The sequence below is a fragment of the Ovis aries genome, chromosome 17, assembly GCF_016772045.2.
Source record: "Ovis aries strain OAR_USU_Benz2616 breed Rambouillet chromosome 17, ARS-UI_Ramb_v3.0, whole genome shotgun sequence".
Lineage (NCBI taxonomy): Eukaryota > Metazoa > Chordata > Mammalia > Artiodactyla > Bovidae > Ovis > Ovis aries.
The window spans coordinates 61,943,519-61,969,133 of record NC_056070.1 but is presented as its reverse complement, the minus strand read 5'-3'; the positions used below and the strand labels follow the sequence as shown (position 1 = coordinate 61,969,133).

Genomic DNA, 25,615 nt, shown 5'->3' with positions numbered 1-25,615 from the left:
AGAGTCATTCAGCATGGCTGGATCATAGAGTGGTGGTGAGAAAAGGGGCTGGTAAAGTGAGCAGGGACCAGACCAGGTGATTGTCAAATGCTTTTAAAAACTCAAGCTGCATACTGTGCATTTTATATATGTTTTCATTTTGGGGGGGCCACGTTGCATCATGAGGGATCTTAGTTTCCCAACCAGGAATTGAACTGTGCCCCCTTCATTGGAAGAATGGAGTCTTAACTACTGGACCACTAGGAAAGTCCAGAAAAAAATTTTTTTGACCGTATTTTAAAAGCAGTGAGAATACATTGAAGTGTTCAACTGAAGGAGTGACTAGTTTTGCAGTTTAGATTACCGGGGCTATTATGTGGTGAATAGTTGGAGAGAACAAGCCTTCAGGCTTAAGGTCAGATAGGATGTTGTTCGCCATCTGGGTGGCCAGATTCAGGGGAATGAAAAGAAACAGGCTGGACAACTGCTTGTTCAAAGTCTATGGCTTAAATTGGTATATATTAAAGACAATTTTTGTAAGAATTTTTGAGTAGCATCAGTGCTGAAGAAATTAGCATACTGTATGAGAGTTCTTTGTATAGGAATGATGTGGGGAACACTGGGAGGGGAAAAAAATGAGAATTTTGGAGCTCTGCAGTTGTGGGTTTGAATTTTGGTTCTGCCATGTACTAGATCTGTGGCCTTTCATGAGTCACAGGGGCAGATTTTTCTCAGAAAAAGCTCTACCGTCTCACTCTGGTCTGAGCTCCCTCATGTCCATCATCTCCAGTGTTACAGTATTCTGACCTGGTCTCTGTTTCCAGCCTTGCCCTTGTGATTCAGTTACTGAAAGTACCCAAAGGAATACTTTTAAAGCATAGATTATATTCTTCTCTGCTTAAAATCTTTTAATGACTCTCCATTTTACTGTTCATTTATCTTGTTTTTTTTACTAGATTAAAAAAAATTTTTTTTGGCCTATGGGATCTTACTTCTTCAACCAGGGATGGAACCCAAGCCCCTTGCATTGGAAGCACAGGGAGTTAACCACTGGACTGCCAGGGAAGTCCCTACTATTTATTTCAATAGGCTTTGGACCCTATATCATCTCTACCCCTTCCTCATCTCATTTGCTGCTATCCCCCTGCATCTCCTATATCACCCCCCCATCCCCCACCTCCTGCTGTGCTCCAACTTCTCTGGAGGTTCAATCTTGTGAAGAATTTGCCTGCAATGCTCTCCCTTTTTCTTCAAATACAGAAGTCAGCCTCTAGCCTCAGAGCCTTTGCACTGGCCTCCTCCTGTACTTGAAATGCTCTTTTTCTAAATTTCCACTGACTGCTCAGGGCTTCCCTGGTGGCTCAGATGGTAAAGTGTCTGCCTGTAATGTGGGAGACCTGGGTTTGATCCCTTGGTCGGAAAGATCCCCTGGAGAAGGAAACGGCAACCCACTCCAGTACTCTTGCCTGGAAAATTCCATGGGTGGAGGAGCCTGGTAGGCTACAGTCCATGGGTGGCAAAGAGTCAGACACAACTGAGCAACTTCACTACTAGACTGCTCCTTGACTCAAATATCATCCTTAGTGAAGCTTTCCCTAAATACCCCCATTTAAAGTAATATAAAGGGCAATGGAGAAAAGAAGGGAGATGAGTATTGGGGGTATTATCTCAATTGTTTTATTTATTATCGATTACTGTAGCTCCTCCCATGAGAATATCGGGGATTTTTGTCTTTTCAGTTCACTTTTATCTCTATAGTGGAAAATCAGTGCCTAGCAGACAGAAAACGCTCACGTTTCCTTCTAATGATAATAGAGCTAATAATGACACACAAAAAAAGTGAAAAAGTCAAAGTGTTAGTTGCTCAGTTGTGTCCAACTCTTTGTGACTCCATGGACGATAGCATCACAGGCTTCTCTATGGAATTCTACTGGCAAGAATACTGGATTGGGTAGCTATTCCCTTCTCCAAGGGATACTCCCGACCTAGGGATTGAACTGGGATTTCCTGCATTGCAGGCAGATTCTTTACCATCTGAGCCACCAGGGAAGCCCCAATAACTACAGGAGAGAGTGAGTAAAAGTCGCTCAGTCGTGTCCGACTCTTTGCAACCCCATGGACTATACAATTCTTGGCATTCTCCTGGCCAGAATACTGGAGTGGGTAGCCTTTCCCTTCTTCAGGGGATCTTCCCGACCCAAGTATCGAACCAGGGTCTCCTGCACTGCAGGCGGATTTTTTACCGAGAACTTATTAAACAGACCAGGCCTAGTTCTAAACATTTTACATATTTAATCGTCCTCATAATCCTAAGAAGAAAATACAATTACTATTCTTTTTACAGAAATCAAGGATGGAGGCTCAGAGAAATCAACTTTCCTAAGGTTCAGTTCAGTCGCTCAGTCGTGTCCGACTCTTTGCGATCCCAACCTCTTTCCTAAGGTTACACAGCAGTAAGTGGAACAACTATTTGAGGAATGAAATGAATGAAATTCGACTTCACAGCGCAGGGATGGAAATTGACGCTGTGGGAGCAGCTAGAATCAATTCACGCGACTGCGTGTAACTTTGAGCACACAACGCACGGTTTAACGCCAGGATCTAAAGGAGAATGAGAAGGTCCTTTGGGAACAGCGCGGCAGAGGCTCCACAGATCCACTGAACTGCCATGACCAGCCTCAGCGCAGAATGGAAGCAGGAAGTAGCGGCGGGCGTCGCGTGGGAGTGACGTCACGGAGGAGCCGGCGGGGAAGGGCGGGGGAGGAGGAGGAGGAGGAGGAGGAGCGAACCGGGCTTGGGGGGCGGCTGCACAGTCTCCGGGCTCCTCAGGCCTTGAGGGGGGTCTGCGCGCGGCCGGCTGGCTCTGCCCGCCCCCCCCACGTCCGGTCCGGAGCGGGCCTCCCTCGGGCCAGCCCGATGTGACCGGGCCCAGTGGAGCCTGAGTAAGGAGCCGGTTCGTCGCGGAGCCGGAGGGCGGGAGGAACATGACATCGCGGAGGTGAGGAGCCCCGAGGGCCTAGCCCGGGCCTCGGCCCGGCCCCCGCCGCTTTCAGTCAGCTCCGCCCGGGAGGGGGCGGCTCGGCTGGGCTTCGGACTCCTGCCCGGGGTCGCGGGGCAGGCTCCGTTCCAGCCCCCTAAGCCCTCCAGGGCCCCGGGGCCCGGCCCTAGCGCGCCCCCAACCCCTCGGGTCCTCATTCATTTCCTGCCTCCACGGAGTTCCGGCTCCCGCAGCCCTGGGGATGCCCGTCAGGACGGGGACAGGTAGAGCCGCCCGGGGAACCGCGGACGCTAGCGGCTCGGCTCGGCGCGCCGCATTCCTGACCCATTGCCTCATGAGAATTGCCTCATGGTGATTCCGAAATAACCCCGCTCACTTAGGGGAGGCTCCTCGGCCCGGGACGCGGGAGGGGAGAGGAGAGAGTTGCGCGAGGCCAGGCCGATAGTCGAGCCTTTTTGGGTCACTCTGCGTTTTGCGCGCATTTGGGGGCTTTACTCAGGGTCCTTGACCACTTTGTATGCCTCTTTGCATCTTCTTCTCCCCCCCCCCCCCACCCCTCACGTGCCAGAAATGGAAAAACTGACTATATCTGCAGCTATTAGAAGTATTTCCTTCCTCTGCGATCTTCGCTTTGGGAGGTGGGAGGGAAGGGATCGTATCTCTAGTTATTTTAATCCTTCACCACAACCTTAAAAGTCAGGTAACATTAATTACCTCCGTTTTACGGATGTGGAAACTGAGGCTCAGAAGAAACATACTGGTAAATGACAGGGTTTGAACCTAGAAGTCAGAAGGAAGATGAGTGAGTTAATGAGATCCTTGGAAAGTAGTATAGTAGACTATACTACTAATTGCTAACATTTATTTAGCTCTTACCGTATGCCAAACACATTTAATCCTTATAACCCTATCAGGTAGGTACTGTTATCCCGCTCTAAAGAGAGTAAATGAATTTCAGAAGTTAAGCAACTTGCCTAGTAGTTCTAGTGCTAGTGTTGGTCGCTCAGTCGTGTCCGACTCTTGCCTAAGGTCACTCAATCAGTAAGTGGTGGAGACAGAACCCCACTGTTAATTGCTATTATAACTATTGCCAATCATTTGTAAGCCTTAATTTTGTTGTTAAATATTAGTATGATTGATTGTTTTCAGATAATGATCCTGCTATTGTATTGTCATTCTGTATAGAATTCACACTGTCTTAGACATTTGGAAAACTGTTTCAAGCTGTTGGGGTTATTGACTGAGAAACTTCAAAACATTAGGAATGTCTTCTCAGAAATACACCTGCACATTATTCATTGATGGGATGAAAAGAGTGAAAGGAGAAAACTGAAAACTCAAGCAGTGAGTGATTTGGACAGGTCTTCTGGCAAGTGCTTACAGATCTGGGTAATATATAATTGCATTTCAGCAGAACAGCGTATAGCCTCAGATGTTCTAATTCTTTAGAGAGCGTTTAAATAAAACAGTTTTCTATTCTTTAATCTGTCAAATAGTCATTGAGCCTTTTGTTCCTTGTGTCTGCTTTTCCAGACAAGTAAGGATCTGCTTCTTTTAGGAGACAAAAAGTCTGGGGACTGGGGGTGGGGTAGGGGCTGGGTAGTAATAGACCCTACATTGTCCAGCTTGTTAATTTAGAAGCCAGGAAGTGTGAGAAGAGCCAAAGCAGCAAGTGGTAAAGATGACAGTTTGAAATGAAGTAATTCCTCCTCTCCTCTTCCGGCTCTCCCATACTTGTTTTGGAAGAGAAATATGTGCCCCCTAAGAAGTCAGATTATGATTGTAATGCACACACACACACACACACAAATGATTGTAATGCACGACTTCCCAGGTGGCTCAGTGGTTAAGAATTCACCTGCCAATGCAGAAGACTCAGATTGGATCCCTGGGTGGAGAAGATTCCTTGGAGAAGGAAATGGCAACCCTGTCCAGTATTCTTGCCTGGGAAATCCTATGGACAGAGGCGCCTGGCTGTCTGCAGTCCATGGAGTTGCAAAAGAGTCAGAGATGATTTAGCAACTAAATAACAACAACAACAGTGCACACAGTTGGGGATTATTTATTATTAGTTTTCAGATCATAGGTCTTTTATTATTTTTAAACCAGCTTTATTGAGGTATAAGTGACATGCCACAAATTCCATATATTTAAGCATACAATTTGATAAGTTTCCACACTTATACACTCAAGAAACCAGCAATACAATCAAGATAATGAATATATCCGTCACTCCTGTGATGGCTCCCGGAACCCTTTATAATCCCTTCCTTGTTGCCAGGCAGACACTCTTCTGCTTTCTGTCACTATATGTTAGTTTGCATTTCCTAGGATTTTATACAAGTGGACTTTTGTGTGTGGCTTCTTATGCTCAGCAGAATTATATTGAGGTTCATCTATGTTGTTGTGTATGGTAAATAGTTCCTTTTTATTGATCAGTGATATTCCACTGTATGCCTGTACCACCCTTCATTTTTCCATCCAGTTGTTGGTAGACATTTGGGTGGTTTCAGAGTTTGAAGTCAGGTGAAGTCGCTCAGTCGTGTCCAACTCTTTGCGACCCCATGGACTGTAGCCTACTACGCTCCTCTGTCCATGGGATTTTCCAGGGAAGAGTACTGGAGTGGGTTGCCATTTCCTTCTCCTGAATGTCCGTGTTCGTGTATTTATATGGATGTATACTTTCATTCCTCTTTGATAAATCCTTATCAGTGGTATGGCTGAATCACATAGCAGATGTGTATATATATATTTAGGAGATACAATTTTTAAAATTTTTTATTGGTGTGCAGTTGATTTACAATTTTTTTTACTTTAAAAAATTATTTATTTTTTAATTGAAGGATAATTGCTTTACAGAATTTCGTTGTTTTCTGTCAAACCTCAGTATGAATCAGCCATAGGTATACATATGTCCCCTCCCTCTTGAACCTTCCTCCCATCTCCCTCCCCATCCCACCCCTCTAGGTTGATACAGAGCCCCTGTTTGAGCGCATATATATTTAATTTTTTCAGAAACTACCAAACTTTTTCAGAATGTTCCCACTGGCAGTGTATTAAGAATCGTAGTTTCTCCACATCTTGGTCAACACTTGGTGTGGTCAGTTTTTAAATTTCAGTCACGTAAAGGTGTGTCATTGTAGTTTTTTCCTATATCAGTACTTTTTAATTTAATTTACTTATTTAATATTTTAATGGAGGTATAATTGACATGTAACATTATATTAGTTTTAGGTGTACAGCATACTGATTTGATATTTATTTATTGTAATTTTAATTTGTATTTTCCCTGGTGACTAATAATGTTGATCATTTTTTTCATGTGTTTGTTTGCCATCTGTATCTCTTCTTTGGTGGCATATCTGTTGATTAAATATTTTCCTTTTGAAAGTTTATGTGTAAAAAAAAATTTACTTGTTTGTTTTCTTATTGAAATTTGAGAGCTTTTTTATTCTGGATACAAGTCTTTGATCAGAATTGTAAGCATTTTCTTTTAGTCTGTACCTTGTCTTTTCATTTTTTTAAACAGTGTCTTAAACAGGGTTTTAATTTTGATGAAGTCAAAATTATCAGTTAAAAAAAAGTGGATCATGCTTTTGGTGTTATTCCTAAGAAATCTTTGCTTAATCTAAGTCTCAAATGTTTTCTCCAAGTTTTATAGTTTTAGGTTTGTGATTGACTTTGAGTTAACTTTTATGTGTGGTATGGGCTGTGGATATATCTTCTCTTTTTTACATATGAGTGTTCAGTTGTTCTGGCACCACTTGTTGAAAAGACTGTCCATCTTTACTGAACTCGCACCTTTTTTGAAGATCAGTTGTCCGTTTGTACATGGGTCCATTTCTGGACTCTCTTCTGTTCTATTGATCTATTTGTCTTTATGCCAATACTGCAGGATCTTGATCACTGTAGGTTTATAACAAGTCTTGAAATCGGATAGTGTCTTCAGTCTTCAAACTGTTCTTTTTCAAATGACGTTTAACCTCAGAATTCATACACTGACCAAGTAGTTACTGAACCAGGCAGGATGAGGCAATAAAGTAGGCAGAGATTGCTGTTCTCGTGACTGAGAGAGAACGAGAACAAACCCATGAATAAATAAGACTATTTCAGGTAGCAGTAACTTACGGGAGGCCGAAAAAAGCAAATGTGGAGAATGTCTTTAGTTTTGATAATGGATTTAGGAAAAGTCTCTGAGGAGGTGATCATAGGAGCTGACGCCTCAGTGACGAATATCCTGAATTTTGTGTAGCTTAATTATCAAACTAATCTTTTTTGGTTCATGGGTTTAGAGTCTCTATGCGTTCAGTAATTAAAATGTCATATTCAGTATGCTGATGCCTCTTAGCATCACAGGTAGGGAAAGGAAGTCATGAGCAATTAAATGACAAGCCCCACCCCATCCCCACCCCGCCTTTGCCATGGGCTTCCCTGGTGTCTAGGCAGTGAAGTATCTGCCTGCCAAAGTAGGAGATGCAGATTGGATCCCTGGGTTGGGAAAATCCTCTGGAGAAGGAAAGGGCAACCCACTGCAGTATGCTTGCCTGGGAAATCCTATGGACAGAGGAGCCTGGCAGTCCACGGGGTCGCAAAAAGTCAGACATGGCTTAGCCATTAAACAACAACCACCCCAGGTAATAGAGTGATGGCAGTTCTTTGTTTAGATTTTGAGATTGCTTGGCTGCTCTACTCTGCCTCACCCGGCTGACCGAACAGGTTATATCCTTCAGCATCTGGTACATCTTTGGCGTTTGCTTTTGTTCCTCTGGGAGAGACTGTCCAATGACTTGTATGAGAGGGGCAGAAAATTTAGCTTGTTCTCTAACTCTAGGCTTTTGGTTTATCTGTTGCAGGTCAAGTACATTTTGTCCCAGGCTCTCCCTGGTGGCCATGTTTGTTTATCTCCTGTGGGAGTCAATAAACTTGCCTTACTGAAAAATAACAGCTCTGTGTCTTTCCAGTTGAAACTGGTTGTCTTTGCTAACGTCCTGTCCAGAACTCGGGTTTTTGTCCAGAGCTGCTCAAATGCAAGGCCCACTGCTGAGATTACTTACCCCTCTTGCACGTGGTCAATGTGGTGACTGTTAGAGAGTCACACGAGATCTGGAAAAGCAGAGCCAACCCTTGTTTGTAATTGTTACTAGTGGGCCTTGGTGTACTTTGTTAGGCAGCAGCAGAACAATAGAAGACACTGTGCTTATTCCTTTTTCCCTTTGGGAAACACAAACAGCACTTGCCCTCCAATGCTGCCCTTTTTAAGGAAGGGGAAGACAAATACTGGTGTTTGGTAGGTTCTGTGGCAGTTGTGGACTGCAGCCAGGGGTTTGAGACCACCCCCCTCGCCCCGCCGAAATGGATTCAGACACCCTAAAATTGCAGCCCATTTCACTGCTGAGTTTTGGAGGGTGATGTACATTTACAAACTCTTGGCGGTGCTGAAATATGAAAGACACAGTTCATGTTTTCAAGTAGCATTGGCTTTAGGGGGAGACAGACTTGTAGGCCAACATCGAATGAGTCTGATGAAAGTAGGACCAAACTGAAACTGAAATTTGTCAGTATCGAGCGTACTGTTTAGAATACACACATGCTTGTGTACTGAGGTACACGTTCATACACACTGTTCACACACACACATATAAACGTATGTCTGTTTATATACACATACCTATACCCACATGCAATATGTTTATTTTAAAAATAGTAGGCTATAGATCCAAGCCTTTGTCATTCCACTGACCCACTCTAATGGAACCTTGACTTATTCATTCACGAATGTGGGATTTAACTTAGTTATTAGGGGATTACTACGTATGGGGGGCACTGTACTAGGCGTTGAGTGTCCAGGTTTTAAGGAAACAGCGAGTGTGAAAGTGCTGAGGTGGGGAGTTCTCAGAGTGCTTGAAGGACAGACAGGAGCACGTGGTAGAGCTGACACTGGGGCTGTAGGTGGGGACTAGACCACGCAGGGATTATTAAGGTCCTCAGCATCACGTGGACTACAGAGAAGAGTTTGGATTGTATTTTAAGAGCAGCTCAAACCCATAGAAGGATGTGATCGGGGAGTGGCATGAGCTGATCTATTTAAAAATATCCCTCTAGCTGCTCTGAAGGGAGGGTTGTAAGAGGCTCGAGTAGACCCTGGGAGAGCAGACAAACGAGACTTTGAACAGGGTAGAAGCCATTTGTGGAAAGATATTTGGAGGCAGTTTCCAATGCCTTGTCATCAGAGCAGAGATGCTGACCAGTGAAATTCTGTGAAAAGATAACGATCGATTAAGCCATAGCTCTTTACTACCATTGAAAAACTGCCTTAACTTTTTTTCTAACCTCTGTTACCTAGAATCCTTTTCCCTATCGACTACCCCCTCTCATGACTCATCCTTTTCACCATAGAAAATTAGCATTTAATTGGAAAAAAGGAACATTCTTGTAATCTGCAGAAAGTACCACTCTAAGCTTTCTCCCCAAGGACAAAGAATCATTTTTTCTGGAGCAGCGGGTAAGAAAACCATACCCAGTATTACTTTATATTTAGGCAAGAAACTGAAATTAGACTTTGAATCCTTAGTTTAAACTCCTTTCGTAGCATAGCAGCCTTGAGAATAAGTTCCTGAAATTAACAGCCTGCTCGACTGTTTCCCCACGTCACTGGGGGGAAGGGGACTCGTGGATAAAATAATCAGCATCATTGTTTTTTCTTTTTGGTTCATCAGCATTTTCTTTTTTAAACTCATTTGACATAAAGAAGAGCCTGGTCTCAGTGAGCTAGGGCTTTGTAGAATCTGTGTTCAGTAATGAGAGATTTACATTTTGGTATGATTTCCCGGCAAGTAGTTTGGGTTAGTAAACTCTTCTGGAGGTGGGGGATTCTGTCTTTCCTTTCTTCAAGCCCACTCAGCACAGGGCTGATTTGTTTCACACATTGATTGAAGGCTCTTTTTTCCACAGGTGTTGGGATTGTGTGAGTGTTATGTGTTTTCAGCTCTTTCTGCGAGATGGGTGGTCCCCACCTGGGCCATGTTATGACCTGAGAATCTTAATAAATAATAGTGCCACAGACTAAGAGAACAAACTTATCAGGAGGAAGGATGGGGAAAGGGATAGTTAGGGTGTTTGAGATGGACATGTACACACCGTTATATTTAAAGTGGATAACCAACAAAGGCCTCCTGCGCAGCACAGGGAACCCTGCACAGTGTTATGTGGCATCCTAGACGGGAGGGGAGCTTGGGGCAGAATGGACGCATGTACAGGTGTGGCTTAGTTTCTTTGCTGTCCACCTGAAACCATCACAACATTGTTAATTGGCTATACCCAGTATAAAATTAAAAATAAGTTTTTTAAAAAATAGTGCCAGAGGATGACCAGTTAGAAGGGGTTGTCAAGCACCTGCAGGTTTGTGAGAGTTACAGTGTACAAGAGAACGCTCATATTCCCTGGTGGCCCAGTGGTTAAGACTCTATACTTCCACTGCAGGGGTCACCAGTTTGATCCCTGGTCAGGGAACTAAGATCCAGCATGCCTTGTGGCAAGGCATTGAGAAAAAAATACAGAAGAGAACTTTCTTCCCCTCTTCTGCATGTGATTTTTTCCCCTGTGCCCTTCCTCTCTGGCTTTTCTCCTCCCTGGTTTTTCTTCATTCCCCAAAATTAACTCAGGCATCTATCCTTCACCAAGTGCCTACGGTAGACGTTAGGCAGACTGAAATTTATCTGTTTCTTCTCATCTTTTATGGACCTACCTTGTTGATAAACCCAAATGCCCTTTTCCCCTCCTTTAAGGTGACATAGATACATTTACATGATTTGGGGAGACTAACCTCTGCTGTTTGAATTCACATGAAGCAGAAGATGGGGGCAGGATTTAGAGATGTGTGGCCTCGGTACCTACTATTACAAGTGTTTCTGTCATCCTTGAGGCTGGCTCTATAATCTAATATTAAACCTATTAACTTCATGATTCTTTGGCTTCCCTCGTGGCTCAGTGGTAAAGAACCTGCCTACCAGCACAAGAGATGTAAGGGACATAGGTTCAGCCCCTGGGTTGGGAAGATCACCTGGAGAAAGACATGGCAACCCACTCCAGTATTGCCTGGAGAATCTCCATGGACAGAGGAGCCTGGTGGGCTACAGTCCATAGGGTCGCACAGAGTCAGACACAACTGAAGCGACTTAGCACATGCATATCCTCTACCCTCCCTCACTAAGATCTCAGGGAATGAATGATCTCTTAACTGCTCTGTGTTGCTGCTGCTGCGTCGCTTTAGTCGTGTCCGACTCTGTGCGACCCCATAGACAGCAGCCCACCAGGCTCCCCCGTCCCTGGGATTCTCCAGGCAAGAACACTGGAGTGGGTTGCCATTTCCTTCTCCAAGGCATGAAAGTGAAAAGTGAAAGTGAAGTTGCTTAGTCATGTCCGACCCTCAGCGACCCCAGGGACTGTAGCCTACCAGGTTCCTCTGTCTATGGGATTTGCCAGGCAACAGTACTGGAGTGGGGTGCCATTGCTCTGTGTTAGAGGTGAGCATTTTGCAAATCACAAAACTGCTAGTCATTGAACTACAAATATTAAATATGCAATTGGGAAAAAGTTTCTGGTAAATACGAAGAACTTTTTGAAAAGCGTAGCTCGGGAAGGAGAGTTTACAATATATCAAAACTTGTGGGTGGATTATGTTGTAGAACTTTCAATTTCTAATTATACACCGTTCGAAATAACATGGGGACAGCCCCTGAGCCCTGAAGTTCAGTTTTTGCAAAGACAGTGTAAAATAAATGATTCATACGTCAAAATGGGCCATGTGAAACTGACATAATTATGCAAAAGAAGAATCTATCTGTATATCTTCCACCAAAAATAGTAATGATAACAACAGCGATAACCAGTGTTTGTTAAGCCCTTACTCTGTCTAACCTTTGTGCTAAATGCTGGTTACTGAGTTTCCCCAGTAAACATTACTCTCCTCTGTTCCCTCTTAATAACATGATAGGCATAATTAGAACTTGGCAATGAAGCAATAATAGTTTGTTTAATAAAGGGGTAAAGAGACCACTTGCTTTTTCTCCTGTGCCAGTCTGTCTGATGAGTGTCCGTGGTGGTTACCTAGCCCTACTTTCAGCAGTCACTTTTATAATGTCTCTCAGCCTCAGCAGGATACTCTACATAAATGTTGTGTTTTTAAAATATACAAAGGTGGGAACACATGGTTATGAATGAAGACCATCTAGACTCAGAGTCTTGCTCCAGAAATTTTTAGAAATAAATAACAGTGTAAAGGCTAAAATTTTTATTTCTGGAGTCTACAGTGTATGCTGGCCCCATGGAAATGTGGCCCCATGGAATGTCAGTAAATGTGGCCACAGGTTTAGAAAAGCATGTACTTATTGTTTATTTTTATTTTTGGCTGCGGGGTCTTTGTTGCTGTGTGTGGGCTTTTTCTAGTGGCGGAGAGGGGTGGCCGCTCTCTAGATGCGGTGCGCGGGCTTCCCACTCTGGTGGCTTCCTTGTTTCGGAGCACGGGCCCTAGGATGCGTGGGCTTAGTTGCCTGCATGGCATGTGGGACCTTCCTGGATCAGAGATCGAACTCGTGTCCCTTACATTGCAAGGTGGATTCTTAACCACTGTACCACCAGGGAAGTCCCGTGGCCGCAGTTTTAACCAGCCATAATAAATAATAGCCAGTAAATTATTTTTTTCCTTGCTGTCAGAGCTAGTTCATAATTGAGGAGAAAAAAATGTATGTAATAATATGACCATGGAGAAGTCTTTTCTGTTTTATAATTTGCAACTTTTAATTTAAATCTGAAATATTTGTAGGGGAGAGAGACTCAAAAGGGAGGGGATATATGTATATATATAAATAATTATGGCTTCCTTGGTGACTCAGACAGTAAAGAATCCACCTGCAATGCAGGAGACCCGGGTTCAATCCCTGGGTCAGGAATATCCCCTGGAGAAGGAAACGGCAACCCACTATAGTATTCTTGCCTCAGAAATCTCATGGACAGAGGAGCCTGGTGGGCTACAGTCCAGGAGGTTTCGAAGAGCTGGACGTGACTGAGTGACTAACGCTTTTCATGACTTGATTTGTGTTATTGTACCTCAGGAAAAAAGCACAACATTATAAAGCAATTTTCTACCAATTAAGAAATATGATTAGTGGTAAACATATAATTATGCCTTCTCTGTCTTCATACTCTTTCCTGATGTAAATTCTCATCTCTGTCTTATTTACTTTCTTCTTCCAGTCACCCTGTCTTTTTAGTACCTATTGTGAAGGGTCCTGTTAAAATCTATGCCTTTATTGTAGGTATTTTATTCTGACCTAAAACAGAATTCCTAGTTCCCAAGGTGAAAGTCCTTAGAGTTTTTTCTGTGCTAAGCATTTTATGTGTTATTAATTTACTTCAAGCTCACAACAACTTGCTGTCAGTTAAGGTTTTCTAAACATAGCAAGAAACCCAGAAGCCATAAAGGAACCAGCTGATAAATTTAATCGTGCCAAGATGCATTTCTTTGGGGGCAAAAAAATTAACCACAAGTGAGTAAAAAAGGAAAAATGCTAAGACAAATGTTGTCACACATATAATAAAGGATCATTTTTCTGGTTCTATCAAGAGCCCCTTTAAATGAGTAAGAAAAAAAATCCAATAGAAAATGAACAATGGCAAGCTGACAACTCATAGAAAAGGGAAAAAAAATGGTCTGGAAACATGAAAAATTGCTCAGTCTCACACAGAAATGCAAAGTAGAATGGTACCATTTTCCATGACTCAGATGAAAAAGTTTGGTAATATATGTAGTATTGGCAAAACTGGGAGAAAACAGGGACTTTCACACTCATTTCATGGGAGTTGAAACTGTTACCTTCTTTTGAGTGCAGTTTGACAGATTTGTCAGAGTTAAAAAAGCACTCTTGTCAAAACAGTTTTGTTTCTAAAATTTTAATTTACAAACATACTTGTAAACGTGTCTAAAGATAATTATAAAGGGTATGATATTCTGCATTATTTGTATTAACAAAAATCTAGGAATAATATAAATGTCCTTTAATAGGGATTAAATTATGAATAGTACATTCTTATAATGGAATAATGTATAGCCATTAAAAAGAATAGAAAGATCATATAGAAAGATCTTTGTGTTGTAGTAAGTGAAAAAATCGGGGTGTGGATCAGGATTCCATTTGTGTGTGTGTTTCACATAGCCTGGCATGGACTATGCACCTGTGCACACATAGGTAAGTGTGTGTGTGTGTGTGTGTGTGTGTGTGTGTGTGTGTATGCATGAGACGTTTCTCAGTGTTACAGGAAACTTGCTAACTGTAGTTACTTTTGACGAATACAGCTGGGAGTCTATGGAACCTTGGCCGTTTTTCTCTGAATTTCATGCCTATCTGTGCTGTTTTAATAAATAAATTTTAAAAGGTTTTAGAAAGTTTTAAGCGTGTGTGCTCAGCAGGATCCTAGAGGGCATCGACTCTATACAAAATTAGAGCCGCCTAAAGTAGCTGGCTGAGATAAGGAAAGATGAAACAGGAATGAAAAACAGGATAACCAAATAAAAAGATCTTGCTAGAAGCAGTAAACAATGCTCTTGAGGCAGCCCTCCCCGTGGTGAGGTTGAGGGCAAACCCGAGAAATTCTTCTAAGAACCTGTTTTTGAAAAACAAAGAGGAGGTAACCGTGGTGGAACAGCAAGGGAACAGGCCTCCCGTAGGTGGTGGGGCCCAGGCGGGGTGGCCAGCCAAGTGGAGCTTGCAGCACGCGTCCGCAGAGGGAGACAAAGTGGCTTCCCTTCATTCACTTCAGCAACCTGAGAACTGTAGGGTTAAGGAGTTTTCAAATACTGTGATATAACCATCGTTATAATTTAAAAATAATTAGAATCTTCTTTGAATCAGGAACAAGGTATCTGCCTTCCATATCACTGAAGTAGCTGTCTTTATCTGGTATAGATATCAGTGTTATACTTGCTTCATGAGAGGAAGTGGTGCATTTTCTTTCCTTTTGCTTCTCTGGAATAAATTACAGAGCATTGGAATGGTATGGTCTTTGAAAGTTTGATAGAATTCCATTTTGAAACAAAACAAAAAAAGCCTGGTGCTTTTCTGTGGGGCAGTTTTAAAATTGCTCTGTTTTTATATAGAAATTGGTTTGCCTGCATTTTCTCTCGAATGGACCAGTTTTGGCAGTCTGTATTTCCTTAGAAAATTATTCACTTTATCTGGATTTTCTAATTTATTTGCACACCAGTTTGCGAAGTAGCTTCTTAAAAAATTCTCCTTCTTCTGTTTTAGTGGTTATGGTTATTTCCCCCTTGTCATTTCTTATTTTGTGTATTTGTGATTTTTTTTTTCTTGTTTTTGTACTCCTGAATAAGTTAACTAGTGGTTTGTCTATTTTGCTAATTTTAAGAAGCAGGATTTTTATTAATTACATCTGCTACCTTTTTGTTTTCTTTGATTTTTGCTTTTAGCTTTATAAAATATGTTTCCTTCCTTGTGGTATACTTTGGCCATTTTTTGGGGATGGGGGTGGGACTTTATTATTTATTTTTTTATTATTGTTAGTGTTTGTGTAGGGAATTTCCCACTGACCACTCCATTAGTTGTATGCTATAAATATAGATACATAGTGTTTTTGTGGCCATTATTTTTTACAAATTGTGTAATTTGAGCTTATATTTCCCCCTTTACCTAACAGTTGTTTAATGGAAGGTTTTAAAATTTCCGGGTAGAAGGGCCTTTCAGTTTTTTGCTTATGATAGTAGAATTCGGTTTTATTGCTTTATGATAGTGTATTTGGTAATACTTTTTTCTCTTAATATATATATATTATTGAAATATAGTTGACTTACAGTGCTTCAGGTGCACAGCGAGGTGATTGATTTATGTGTATACACATGTACTATTTTTAAGATTCTTTTCCATTATAGGTTATTATAAGATACGGACTGTAGTTCCCTGTGCTATACAGTAAACTTTTGTTGTTTGTTGCATGAAATCTAGCTTTCTATTCATACTACATCAAACAAGTGGAATCAAAATGTCATAAATTTTTTAGCTAGGCAAAAATATATATATAAGTTTTCTAACGTATACATGTATATATAGACATGTAATATGTGTATAATACATATATGGCTATATATGAAAAAATGGAAAACAGAGACTAAATAAAATGGGAGCACTGAATATGAAATAGATAAAGTGAAACAAGCTAGATAAAAAGTAAAAGACAATCGTATAGTCCAGTTGCTCTGCAACATGGCTGCTCATTAGAAACACATCTGGAGAAAAAAAGCAATACCTGGGCATTTGTATTTTTCAAAAAATTCTAAGATAATTCTGATGTGCATCTGGATTTTAAAAAGTGATCACATTTTTCTGTTAAATGGTAGTTTTGCTGATACAGAATTCTATTATTTTCTGTAGACCAATCATGATACAATGGTATTAAGTTGTAATACTTCTACTTTATAGGCGTTACTGTTTTCTTTTCTTTGTGACCTAATATATCTGATCAGTTTTTATGAAAATTCTCTGGGCACCAGGGAAGAAAATGTGACTATTATCAAGGTGTGGAATTCAACATATACACAATGTATCTACCATATTGCTCACGTTGTTTAGATTTTCTATCTCTCACCTATTTTCTTAGTCTGTTTTCTTTTGTATTGGATGTGGACTATTAAAATCTTCTGTTATTAGTGTGTTCCCTTGCATCTCCTATAGTTTTTGCTCCATAAAGGTGATTATACATAAATATTCATAGATTTGTTGTTTGTTAATTTTTTTAATAGATAGCAACCTCATCTACATTTATTGTTATGATTGATAGGTTTGGTATCAATTCTATCATAATATTTTATACTTACAGTTGACCCTTGAACATCACAAGTTTGAGTTGCACAGGTCTACTTAAACATAGATTTCCCTCAATAAGTATGTGCCACAGTACAATACAGTCTGCAGCTGGTTGAGATCATGTGGTTGGAAGCAGAACAGTGGGTATGGAGGGCTGTGTATAAAGTTAAATATGGATTTTCAACTGTGTAAGGATCAGTGCCTCTAACCCCCAAGTTTTTCACGGGTCTTGTGTGTAATAGTGTTTCCTTGCATTGTTTGTCTCAAGATGTGTGTGTGTATAATTTTTTTCTAAGGTGTGTATTTAAAAGTTTTTTGTTGAAAATAGTTTTTTGGAAGGTTTGTGTCTTTTTTTCTTAGTTCTAGTACTTAACACCCCTCTGTTTGGTTATTTAACTTTCATTATCAGGCTTATCAGATTTTTTTCATTTCCTTTAAATACCCATCTGTTGCCTATTGCCTATAGAGCAGTGGGGCTTCCCTGGTAGCTCAGCTGGTAAAGAATCTGCCTGCAACGCAGGAGACTCTGGTTTGATTCCTGGATTGGGAAGTCTGCGGGAGAAGGAATAGGCTACCCACTCCAGTATTCTTGCCTGGAGAATTCCATGGACAGAGGAGCCCGGAAGGCTACAGTCCTTGGGGTCACAAAAGAGTTGGACATGACTGAGTGACTTTCGCTTTCACTATGCAGCAGTGAGGTTTTTATTTTGGCGGTGTTGGGTCTCAGTGGTGGCACTGGGGAATCTTTCCTGGCAACACACAGACTCTTCAGCTGTGGAGATTAAGAGGACTCATGTGGGATCCTAGTTCCCCAACAATGAGGTTTTTATTGTTTTCCCTTTCCCGTTTTCTGGTTGTATTTCTCCTGTGTGACAGTATGTAACTACTGTGCATTAGCCTTCTACTCCCCTTCCCGTCTTTGCTTCAGTTGTCCGTGTACACTTACAGATTATTAAATGCCCACTGTCAGGTATTTTGTCAATGTTGCTTGTTACCATTTGCTTAGATGAAGTTTATCCTCTAGGAGATTCATCAGGAAAGACTGATGTGCAGCATTCCCTTAGTTCTTGTATGTTGAAACTTGTTTTTATCTATAGCTTTGATAGTTGAAGGATAACTTGGCTGGATATAAAATTCTTGGTTTACACTTTTCTTTCATTGTGTTTTTAAAAAAATTCTTGTTCATTTGTCAACTTGCTGTATATGTTGACTTTGAAAAGTCGGATGCTAGTCTCATTTGTTTCCTGTAGCAAGTTATTTGATTTTCCTGCAGGCACTGAAGATTTTTTTTCCCCATTTGTTTTTAAAGTGTAATAGTTTCATTAGAACAAGTGTCAGAGTGATTGTTCTGGGCTAATTTCCCTAAGTACCTGGTGACACTTTTCAGTGTATATGTTCACATCGTATTTATTGTCTCAATTTATTTTTTAAAATTTTAATATATTTATTTAGTTATTTATTTTTGGTTGTGCCGAGTCTTTGTTGCTTTGTAGGCTTTTCGCTGGTTGCAGTGAACTGGGGCTATTCTCCAGCTGTGGTTCCTGGACTTCTCATTGTGATGGCTTCTCTTGTTACAGAGCATGCTCTCTAGCACACACAGACTTCAGTAGCTGTGACACGTGGGCTCAGTAGTTGTGACACATTCCTAGCTGCTCTGCAGCACGTGGGATTTTCCTAGATCAGGGATCACACCCATGTCTCCTGCATTGGCAGGAGGATTCTGTTGCATGTTTTTTTTTTTTTCTTGGTTATATGTGTGTTCCCCCACTCAGCTTCAGACTACCACATCAAGTAATATGTTATTTTGTAGCCAAAAGCAAAAGAGATTTGACATTCTAACTGGCTTATATAGGTAGACAAATTGAATGTTAATGTAAGATTTTCACTGTACTTTTTGAAAAGTTATAAGTAACTGGAAACCCTCTGTTATTGCTTTTTGATTCCCTAGGGCTGTGAGGACTCAGGTGGGAACCACAGATCAAAGAAATCAAAGGAAAAAAAAGAGTTTAGTAATCATGCTGTATGCTAAAGTATGGGATGTTGGGATGATAGGTATATATAACTTGAGGTTGAGTTTTCCTGGGGTAAAATTCCATCTTGATTTTTTGACAGGCTCTCAGAGGGAGTAAAAAGCCAACTAATATATACATATTTTTTTCACCTGAGCCCTGTGATTTTTCTCTGGGACAATCAGAGTGATGTTTAGACTTTCCCCCAAATGCTCGGAAGATACAGTAGGAAAAATTAAAAAGAAAATAAATTTCAGTTAATGTAAATAACAGGAGTGTTGGTAGGCTATGTCTGAATTCTTGCCTTTTCTGATTATTCCTTGTCAGAACAGTCTTACATTTATTATTATGATTGGCAGTAATGATATCTAACCTTAGTGCGTAATATAGATGCACTCTCGGATGACTAAGCATCTCGTATTTAGCACATGCCAAATCCAACACCTGAGTTTCCTCTCCCCACCTTTTTCCCTTGTCTTGTACACAGTACCTCCAACCTTCTACTTAGCCAGACCTGAAACCCAGGCATCTTTCTTACTGTTTTCTCTTTCCCCATCCATTTGTTGATAAGGAAATCCTGTTGGCTGCCTTCAGCGTATTCCCAGTTGGACTGTTTATCACTGCTGCTTCTGCCACCTTGGTCCTTGGTACCATCGTCTCTTGCGTGGATTATCACAGGAGCTTATCTAACTGATCTGTGTGCTTCTGTCCTTGCATGATAGCTTGAAGGATAACTTTAAAATGTAAGTCAGGGACTTCCCTGATGGTCCAGTGGCCAAGACTCTGCTCCCAATGCAGGGGACCTGGGTTCGATCCCTGGTCAGGGAACTAGATCCCACATGCTGCAACTAAAAATTCTGTGTGCCACAACTAAAGATCCTGCATGTCACAGTGAATGCTGAAGATGCTGCAACTAAGACCCTGCACAGCCAAATAAATAAATAAATAAATAAAAAGTAAGTTAGATCATGTTGCTCCTCTACCTAAAAACCCAGTAGTCCTTTCCCATTTCACACAAAAATAAAAGCTGAAGTTTTTACAGTGTCCTCCAAGGCCCTCCCTCATCTGGCTTTTCATTACCTCACTGGCCTCATCTCCTTTCCCTCTGACCCTTGTCTGTTCTGTCCCAAGTTGAACAGGTCAAAAATGGTCTGCCCCTGTGCCCTTTTCTTGTTCCTCCGTTTGCCTGCTGTGCTCCTGTGTTATATGGCTACATGTTACTGCCTTGCTTCTTCCAGATCTGATCAGATATTCCCTTATGGCTGAGGCCGTCCCCAGCCACCCTGAATAAATATTATCCATGTCAGCCCCAGTCCCGTTAACCATGCCCCCAGCCTCACCTGCTGTGCCAGCGGGATGCCAGGTCCCTACAGAAGGGAAGACAGGGAGAAGGCAGTGATCAGAGAGAGTTGGGGAAAGGTTGTGTTGATATTTTTATCTGCTACTCTTCTCATAGGCATTTTAGCGGCAATGGTGTGGAAAGCAGTGCTTTGTTTTTCATTGCTCTGTTTCTCTCTCTTCTCAAGATGGTTTCACCCAAATATCACTGGCGTGGAGGCAGAAAACCTACTGTTGACAAGAGGAGTTGACGGCAGTTTCTTGGCGAGGCCCAGCAAAAGCAACCCTGGCGACTTCACACTTTCCGTTAGGTGAGTCAGAAGAACAAGAGCACATCCTGAGATCGCCTGCCAGGTGGGAAATGTTAATACTACATTTGGACAACCTGCTACCCTCATTTAGAGTCTGAAGACCTGTCTGCAGCCCTGTGAGTGAGGCCTTGCCAGTGCCCTGGTCCCCAGATCAGGGGTGATTCAGGCCTGCTTGTGGTGTTTCAGGACATGGCCTCCTGCGAGTGAGCAGATTAGGGAGTCAGCAGAAAGGGCCTGAAAGATGGGCTTTTCTTCTCTCTGGAGGGACCACATAAGGATGAGTTGGAGCAGAGCATAAGTTCTTAAATTGAGCCTGATTTGATCCCGGTGTAATCCCACACAAGGCGCAGTTCTGGTTCCACTCATCCTGAATTTGGTTCCCTTTCTCTTCTGGTGATTACTGAATGGGAAAAAAAAAAAAATACTCTTGAAGTATTTCTTCAAATAGACTCACAGACGTAGAAAACAAACTTAAGGTTACCAAAGGGGGAAGTGGTGGTGGTGGGGGTCTGGGATTAACAGATACACACTATATTATATATAAAGTCGGTAACAAAGACCTACTGTATAGCTCAGGGAACTGTGCTCAGTATCCTGTAATGTTCTATAAGGGAAAAGAATCTGAAAAAAAAAAGTGTACATAACTGAGCCGCGTTGCTGTACACCTGGAACTAACACAACACTGTGAATCAGCTGTACTTCAAGTAAAAAGAGAAAGAAAGAGAAGAGTTTCTTGAGATCCCTTTTCTTTTTCAAGAAATAAAGCATCACTGAGGAAGTTGTGGTGCCGTTTGTTCCCCTGTCCAGTCCCATTCCCCTCGCTCTTTCCTCAGAGGAAACCACCATCAAGAGGCTGGCATATCTCCTTCCTGAACGTGTTTTTATGCTCGTACTGCATTTGTCCTATGTGTGAATGATATGGAGTTGGTTTGTGTGTTTTTAGAATTCATATCCCTGGCTTTAAAATACTTGAATGGTGTGAATATACCACAATTTATCCCATCCCCTATTGTTGGACACTAGGTTATCTTTACTATGTTTAAAATTGTTTTGAACAGTATGGCCAGCCCATCCTGTTGCATGTCTCTTTGAGCCCACATGAGAGTTTTTTCTTGAAATTGAGTTTCTCTTATATACTCTTATATTCTCCTTGCTCTAGCTCATTCCAGGAGCCAGATCTGAACTGCTCTATGAATTTTCCTTTGTTGTTATTATTTTTAAATAGAAAAGTAAGGAAAATGTGCTCTGAGGATTTATCTAGGACCCTTTTGGGACTTGAGAAGTCCCTTTTTGATGGGTATTAGTTTCTCTAGGAGCCCATGTCGTCATTAGCTTTTACTTCTGTTTTGCTCCCAGGAGTGGGCAGAAGCCTTCGTGAGTTTTCAGGCCTTGTCCTAGCACAGACCTCTAACCTACAGTTGAGTGACATTTGACTTACAAGAGTTTGCATGGAGATTATATAATAGTAATGATGATGAGGAGGAGGAAGAGGAGGATGTTAGCAAACATTACTGAGGACTTGACACATTCCAGGCCATCTTGCTAAACACCGTGTTTCATTTTGTTTAATCTGTCCAGTAACCTAAGAATAAATACCACTTTATTAAGTCCTAAGAATAAATACCACTATCTCCAGCTTTGAGGTGAGTAAGCTGAAGCTCAGAGGTCAAGTTAGAAAGCTGGTCTCGTACCTAGTAGGCAGCAGAGCCAGGACTACAGAACTGGTGAGGGTTTTTTTTTAAATTTACTTTTCCTCAGCTTTTTATTCTGAGCAATTTCAGGTCTATTGGAAAGTCAAAAGGTGAATACCGTGAATACCCACAGTCTCTTTACCTGTTATTATAACATTTCACTGTGTTTGCTCTTTCTTTTTATGAGTGTGTGTGTGTATACTCCTTCTACTAAACCTTTTGAAAATAAGTTGCAAATGTCAGGATGCTTATTTTTAACCTCTCAATATTGTTAGTTCAGTGTGCATGTCTTATGAACAAGGATATCCTGTATAATTACAATATCATTAATATTATATATGAGAAATTTTAACATTGATTCAATGTTATCTAATGTACACACTATATTATATATAAAGTAGGTTCAAATTTCTCTCTTCATTTCAATCGTGGCTTTTGAAGCCATCCCATTATGTCACATCAGAAAGCGCAGAATATCTGTTTGTCTTATCTTCTGGTGTTTGTTCTCTTGGAGTGTTACTTCTTCTAGGCCCTTGTAGTAGACAGAGCTGGGGAGTAAATATATATTTGAAAGCAAATTTTGAATATATCAACATCAATACATACATGAATATATATCAAGCCAAGTTTGATAGTTCCAGTTCAACACCAGCTTCTTCACCTCTTCTCATTCCATATTTGCATTTCCGTTCACTTATAGCGAGAACCCTGTTTTATAGCCGCATCAGTGTATGACCTCATTTGCCCAGTCCTGTAATAGGAAAATAGCTTCAGAATGACTATACCACTACCATTTCTAATTACAAACATTTCTAATTAAGTAAAGTTCATGATTTCCCTGGAGTCTTTTTTGTTCTTAGAATATACCCCAATAAGGGTGTACTGTTAGTACTGTTTTCAAAAGCTACAGGAATTAATTTTCTGTGTAGTTATGAACTTACTATGAAGTCAGATTCATTTCTTTCTGTATTCATTTTTGGTTATGCACTCATTTTTTTATGTATATGATAAATATGGTTTCATATATATGATATAATAGACACTGAGATATGTGTATATGTGTATGCATGACATGTTTATTGTTCTAGTTTTCTGCAGGTGATCTAAACTTTCTGTTATGCGCCCATGCTAGTTAGTCAAGGAAGATACCCAGTTTTAATTTTGAGGAAAAAAAATACAGAAAAATACATAAATTTATGTACAGTTACCCATGTTGTGTTTATTGCCAGTCATTTTTTTCTTCAAAGTAAAATATAAAGTAAAGCAAAGTTTCCTCTTTTTCACCACACTTTCTGCTGTTCTTTTCTTTCCCAGAAATAACTACTTTCTGAGTTTGGTATATTTCTTTCTAGTTCATTTTAAAAAGGGTACATATAATAAATAATGGAACATAAAAATAATAAAATGTAAACATAATTATATGTATGTCTGTGGTCTGTGTCATGAATAATATATGGTATGACTTGTGTACATTCTGAAATTTTCATAAATGGTACATGCTAAGCATATCATTCTGCATTGTGCTTCTTTCATGCTCTATCGTGTATATTTATGTATATATACATTTTTTTTTTTTTGGCTGCACAGCAAGGCTTGCCGATCTTGGTTCCCTGACCAGGTACCGAACCTGGGCCCCAGGAGTTAAAGCACCAAGTCCTAACCACTATACCATCAGGGAATTCCTAATATCGTATTTTTGAGATCCACCTATGTTGCTTTATATTGATCTAGTCCATAACTGAAATATCTGTTTTTGTGTTCTTAAGATTAGAGATAGAAAGCTCATGTGCTAAATTAGAATCAGGTGTAGCTGGAGGCGAGGCTTACTTGAAGTAAGTCTTTTTTACATGGAAAAGATTGTTACCACACATTAGAAGTAGATATTGTTGTTAACGTTGTAGGGTACTTTTTCATACTTTGTTCCCATTTTCCTTTATCTTTGGATAAAGATAGTAGTGTTTATATTTAACAGAGGCCTCCGTCGATAATGCTGTAGGGTCAGACTGAAAAATATAGGTTAGTGGCTATCATTCTGGGATTGCCAGACTTCTTGGGTCCACAAAGATGATTATGAGTAACGAGGTATATTTAGTAGTTCGGAAAACCAAATGGAAAATCATCAAACTGCCTAGGCTAACTAAAATACCAAGTTTTAGAAACTTTTGGCCAGTGTGTTACATCAGTTCAGTGGGTTGACATATTAGCCGTCTCATTTTGGAACCTCTGTCAGTTATATGTCTTTAAAATGATTTTTAAAGATACAGTTATGTATGATATCTTAAAGTGTATAGTGAGACAAGTTTTGACTAGTGTACTTATTAATGTAACCAAAACTCCACAGTCAAAATCTTGACTATTTATTTCACCCTCGAAAGTCCCTTTGTGCTCCTTTCTAATTTTCCTCCAGCTAAGAGGTCAGCAATATTAATATTCTTTTTTCTATCCCCATTGACTAGCTTATTTGACAGTAATATATAAATGAAGTCATACAGTATATTTTCTTTTGTGTCTGACTTCTCCCTCTCTTTTTTTTTAAATTATGAAACGCTTCATGAATTTGCATGTCATCTTTGCGCAGGGGCCATGCTAATCTTTGTACCATTCCAATTTTAGTATATGTGCTGCCAAAGTGAGCACTGGCTTCTTTGTCATAACCTAATGTTTTAGAGATTGACCTATGTTGTTTGTGTATATCAATGGTTCTGTGTCTCTCTTTGTAAATTCCTATATGATATTCCATTGTATGAGTATTTGTATACATTTTGGCGATAAATATTTGATTTTTCATTCTTCTGCTACTACAAAGAGGCCGCAGTGAATATTCTTGAGCCAATCTTTTGGTAGCCATGAAGTTTCATTTTTGGAGGGCAACATACTTAAGAGCGGGTTTACTGAATTGCTGTTTAATTCTAATGATATTCATCTTGATTAATTAGTGATGAGAAAAATGATTGCCCCTTAATATACACAGAACCCTTTGTGTTGAAATGGTTGACTGTGTGGTTATTTTTCACTCAATGCATTTGTTTTAAAAAAGCATAAACTTGTACCTTCTTTGGGTTTGTTTCAGTTAGGTGAAATCTGATAATGAATGTGAGATCCGTATTTACTAGTATAGCTCTTTATTTGTCTCCCCACCCCCCCATCTTTCTAATGGACTATTTTAGAAGAAATGGAGCTGTCACCCACATCAAGATTCAGAACACTGGTGATTACTATGACCTGTACGGAGGAGAGAAATTTGCCACTTTGGCTGAATTGGTCCAGTATTACATGGAACATCATGGGCAATTGAAAGAGAAGAATGGAGATGTCATTGAGCTCAAATATCCTCTCAACTGTGCCGATCCTACCTCTGAAAGGTCAGTTCTGGTTCCGTAACTGTGGAGCCTGTGTCTCTTCCGTGTCATAGGTGTGA

General features: G+C 40.6%; 1 protein-coding gene and 1 non-coding gene across 5 annotated transcripts in view; one reads left to right on the top strand and one right to left on the bottom strand.

The window, feature by feature from the left end:
* Positions 1-2,756: 2,756 nt before the first annotated feature.
* Positions 2,757-25,615, top strand: part of PTPN11 (protein tyrosine phosphatase non-receptor type 11) — a 67,616-nt gene continuing 44,757 nt past the window's right edge. For 2 of the 4 annotated variants that reach the window (XM_042234679.1, XM_060401252.1), the window contains exons 1-3: positions 2,757-2,977; positions 20,384-20,506; positions 25,368-25,559. In XM_042234679.1, coding sequence (XP_042090613.1) covers positions 2,964-2,977; positions 20,384-20,506; positions 25,368-25,559 — 329 coding nt within the window. In that variant the 5' untranslated portion in view covers positions 2,757-2,963. Of the gene's footprint in view, positions 2,978-20,383; positions 20,507-25,364; positions 25,560-25,615 lie in introns of all 4 variants that reach the window. The other 2 variants (XM_004017400.5, XM_060401251.1) reach the window with 1 other exon arrangement.
* On the bottom strand, positions 24,731-24,834 carry LOC114108923 (U6 spliceosomal RNA). Its single transcript, XR_003585649.2, has one exon. It is a non-coding gene; the product is annotated as a U6 spliceosomal RNA (small nuclear RNA).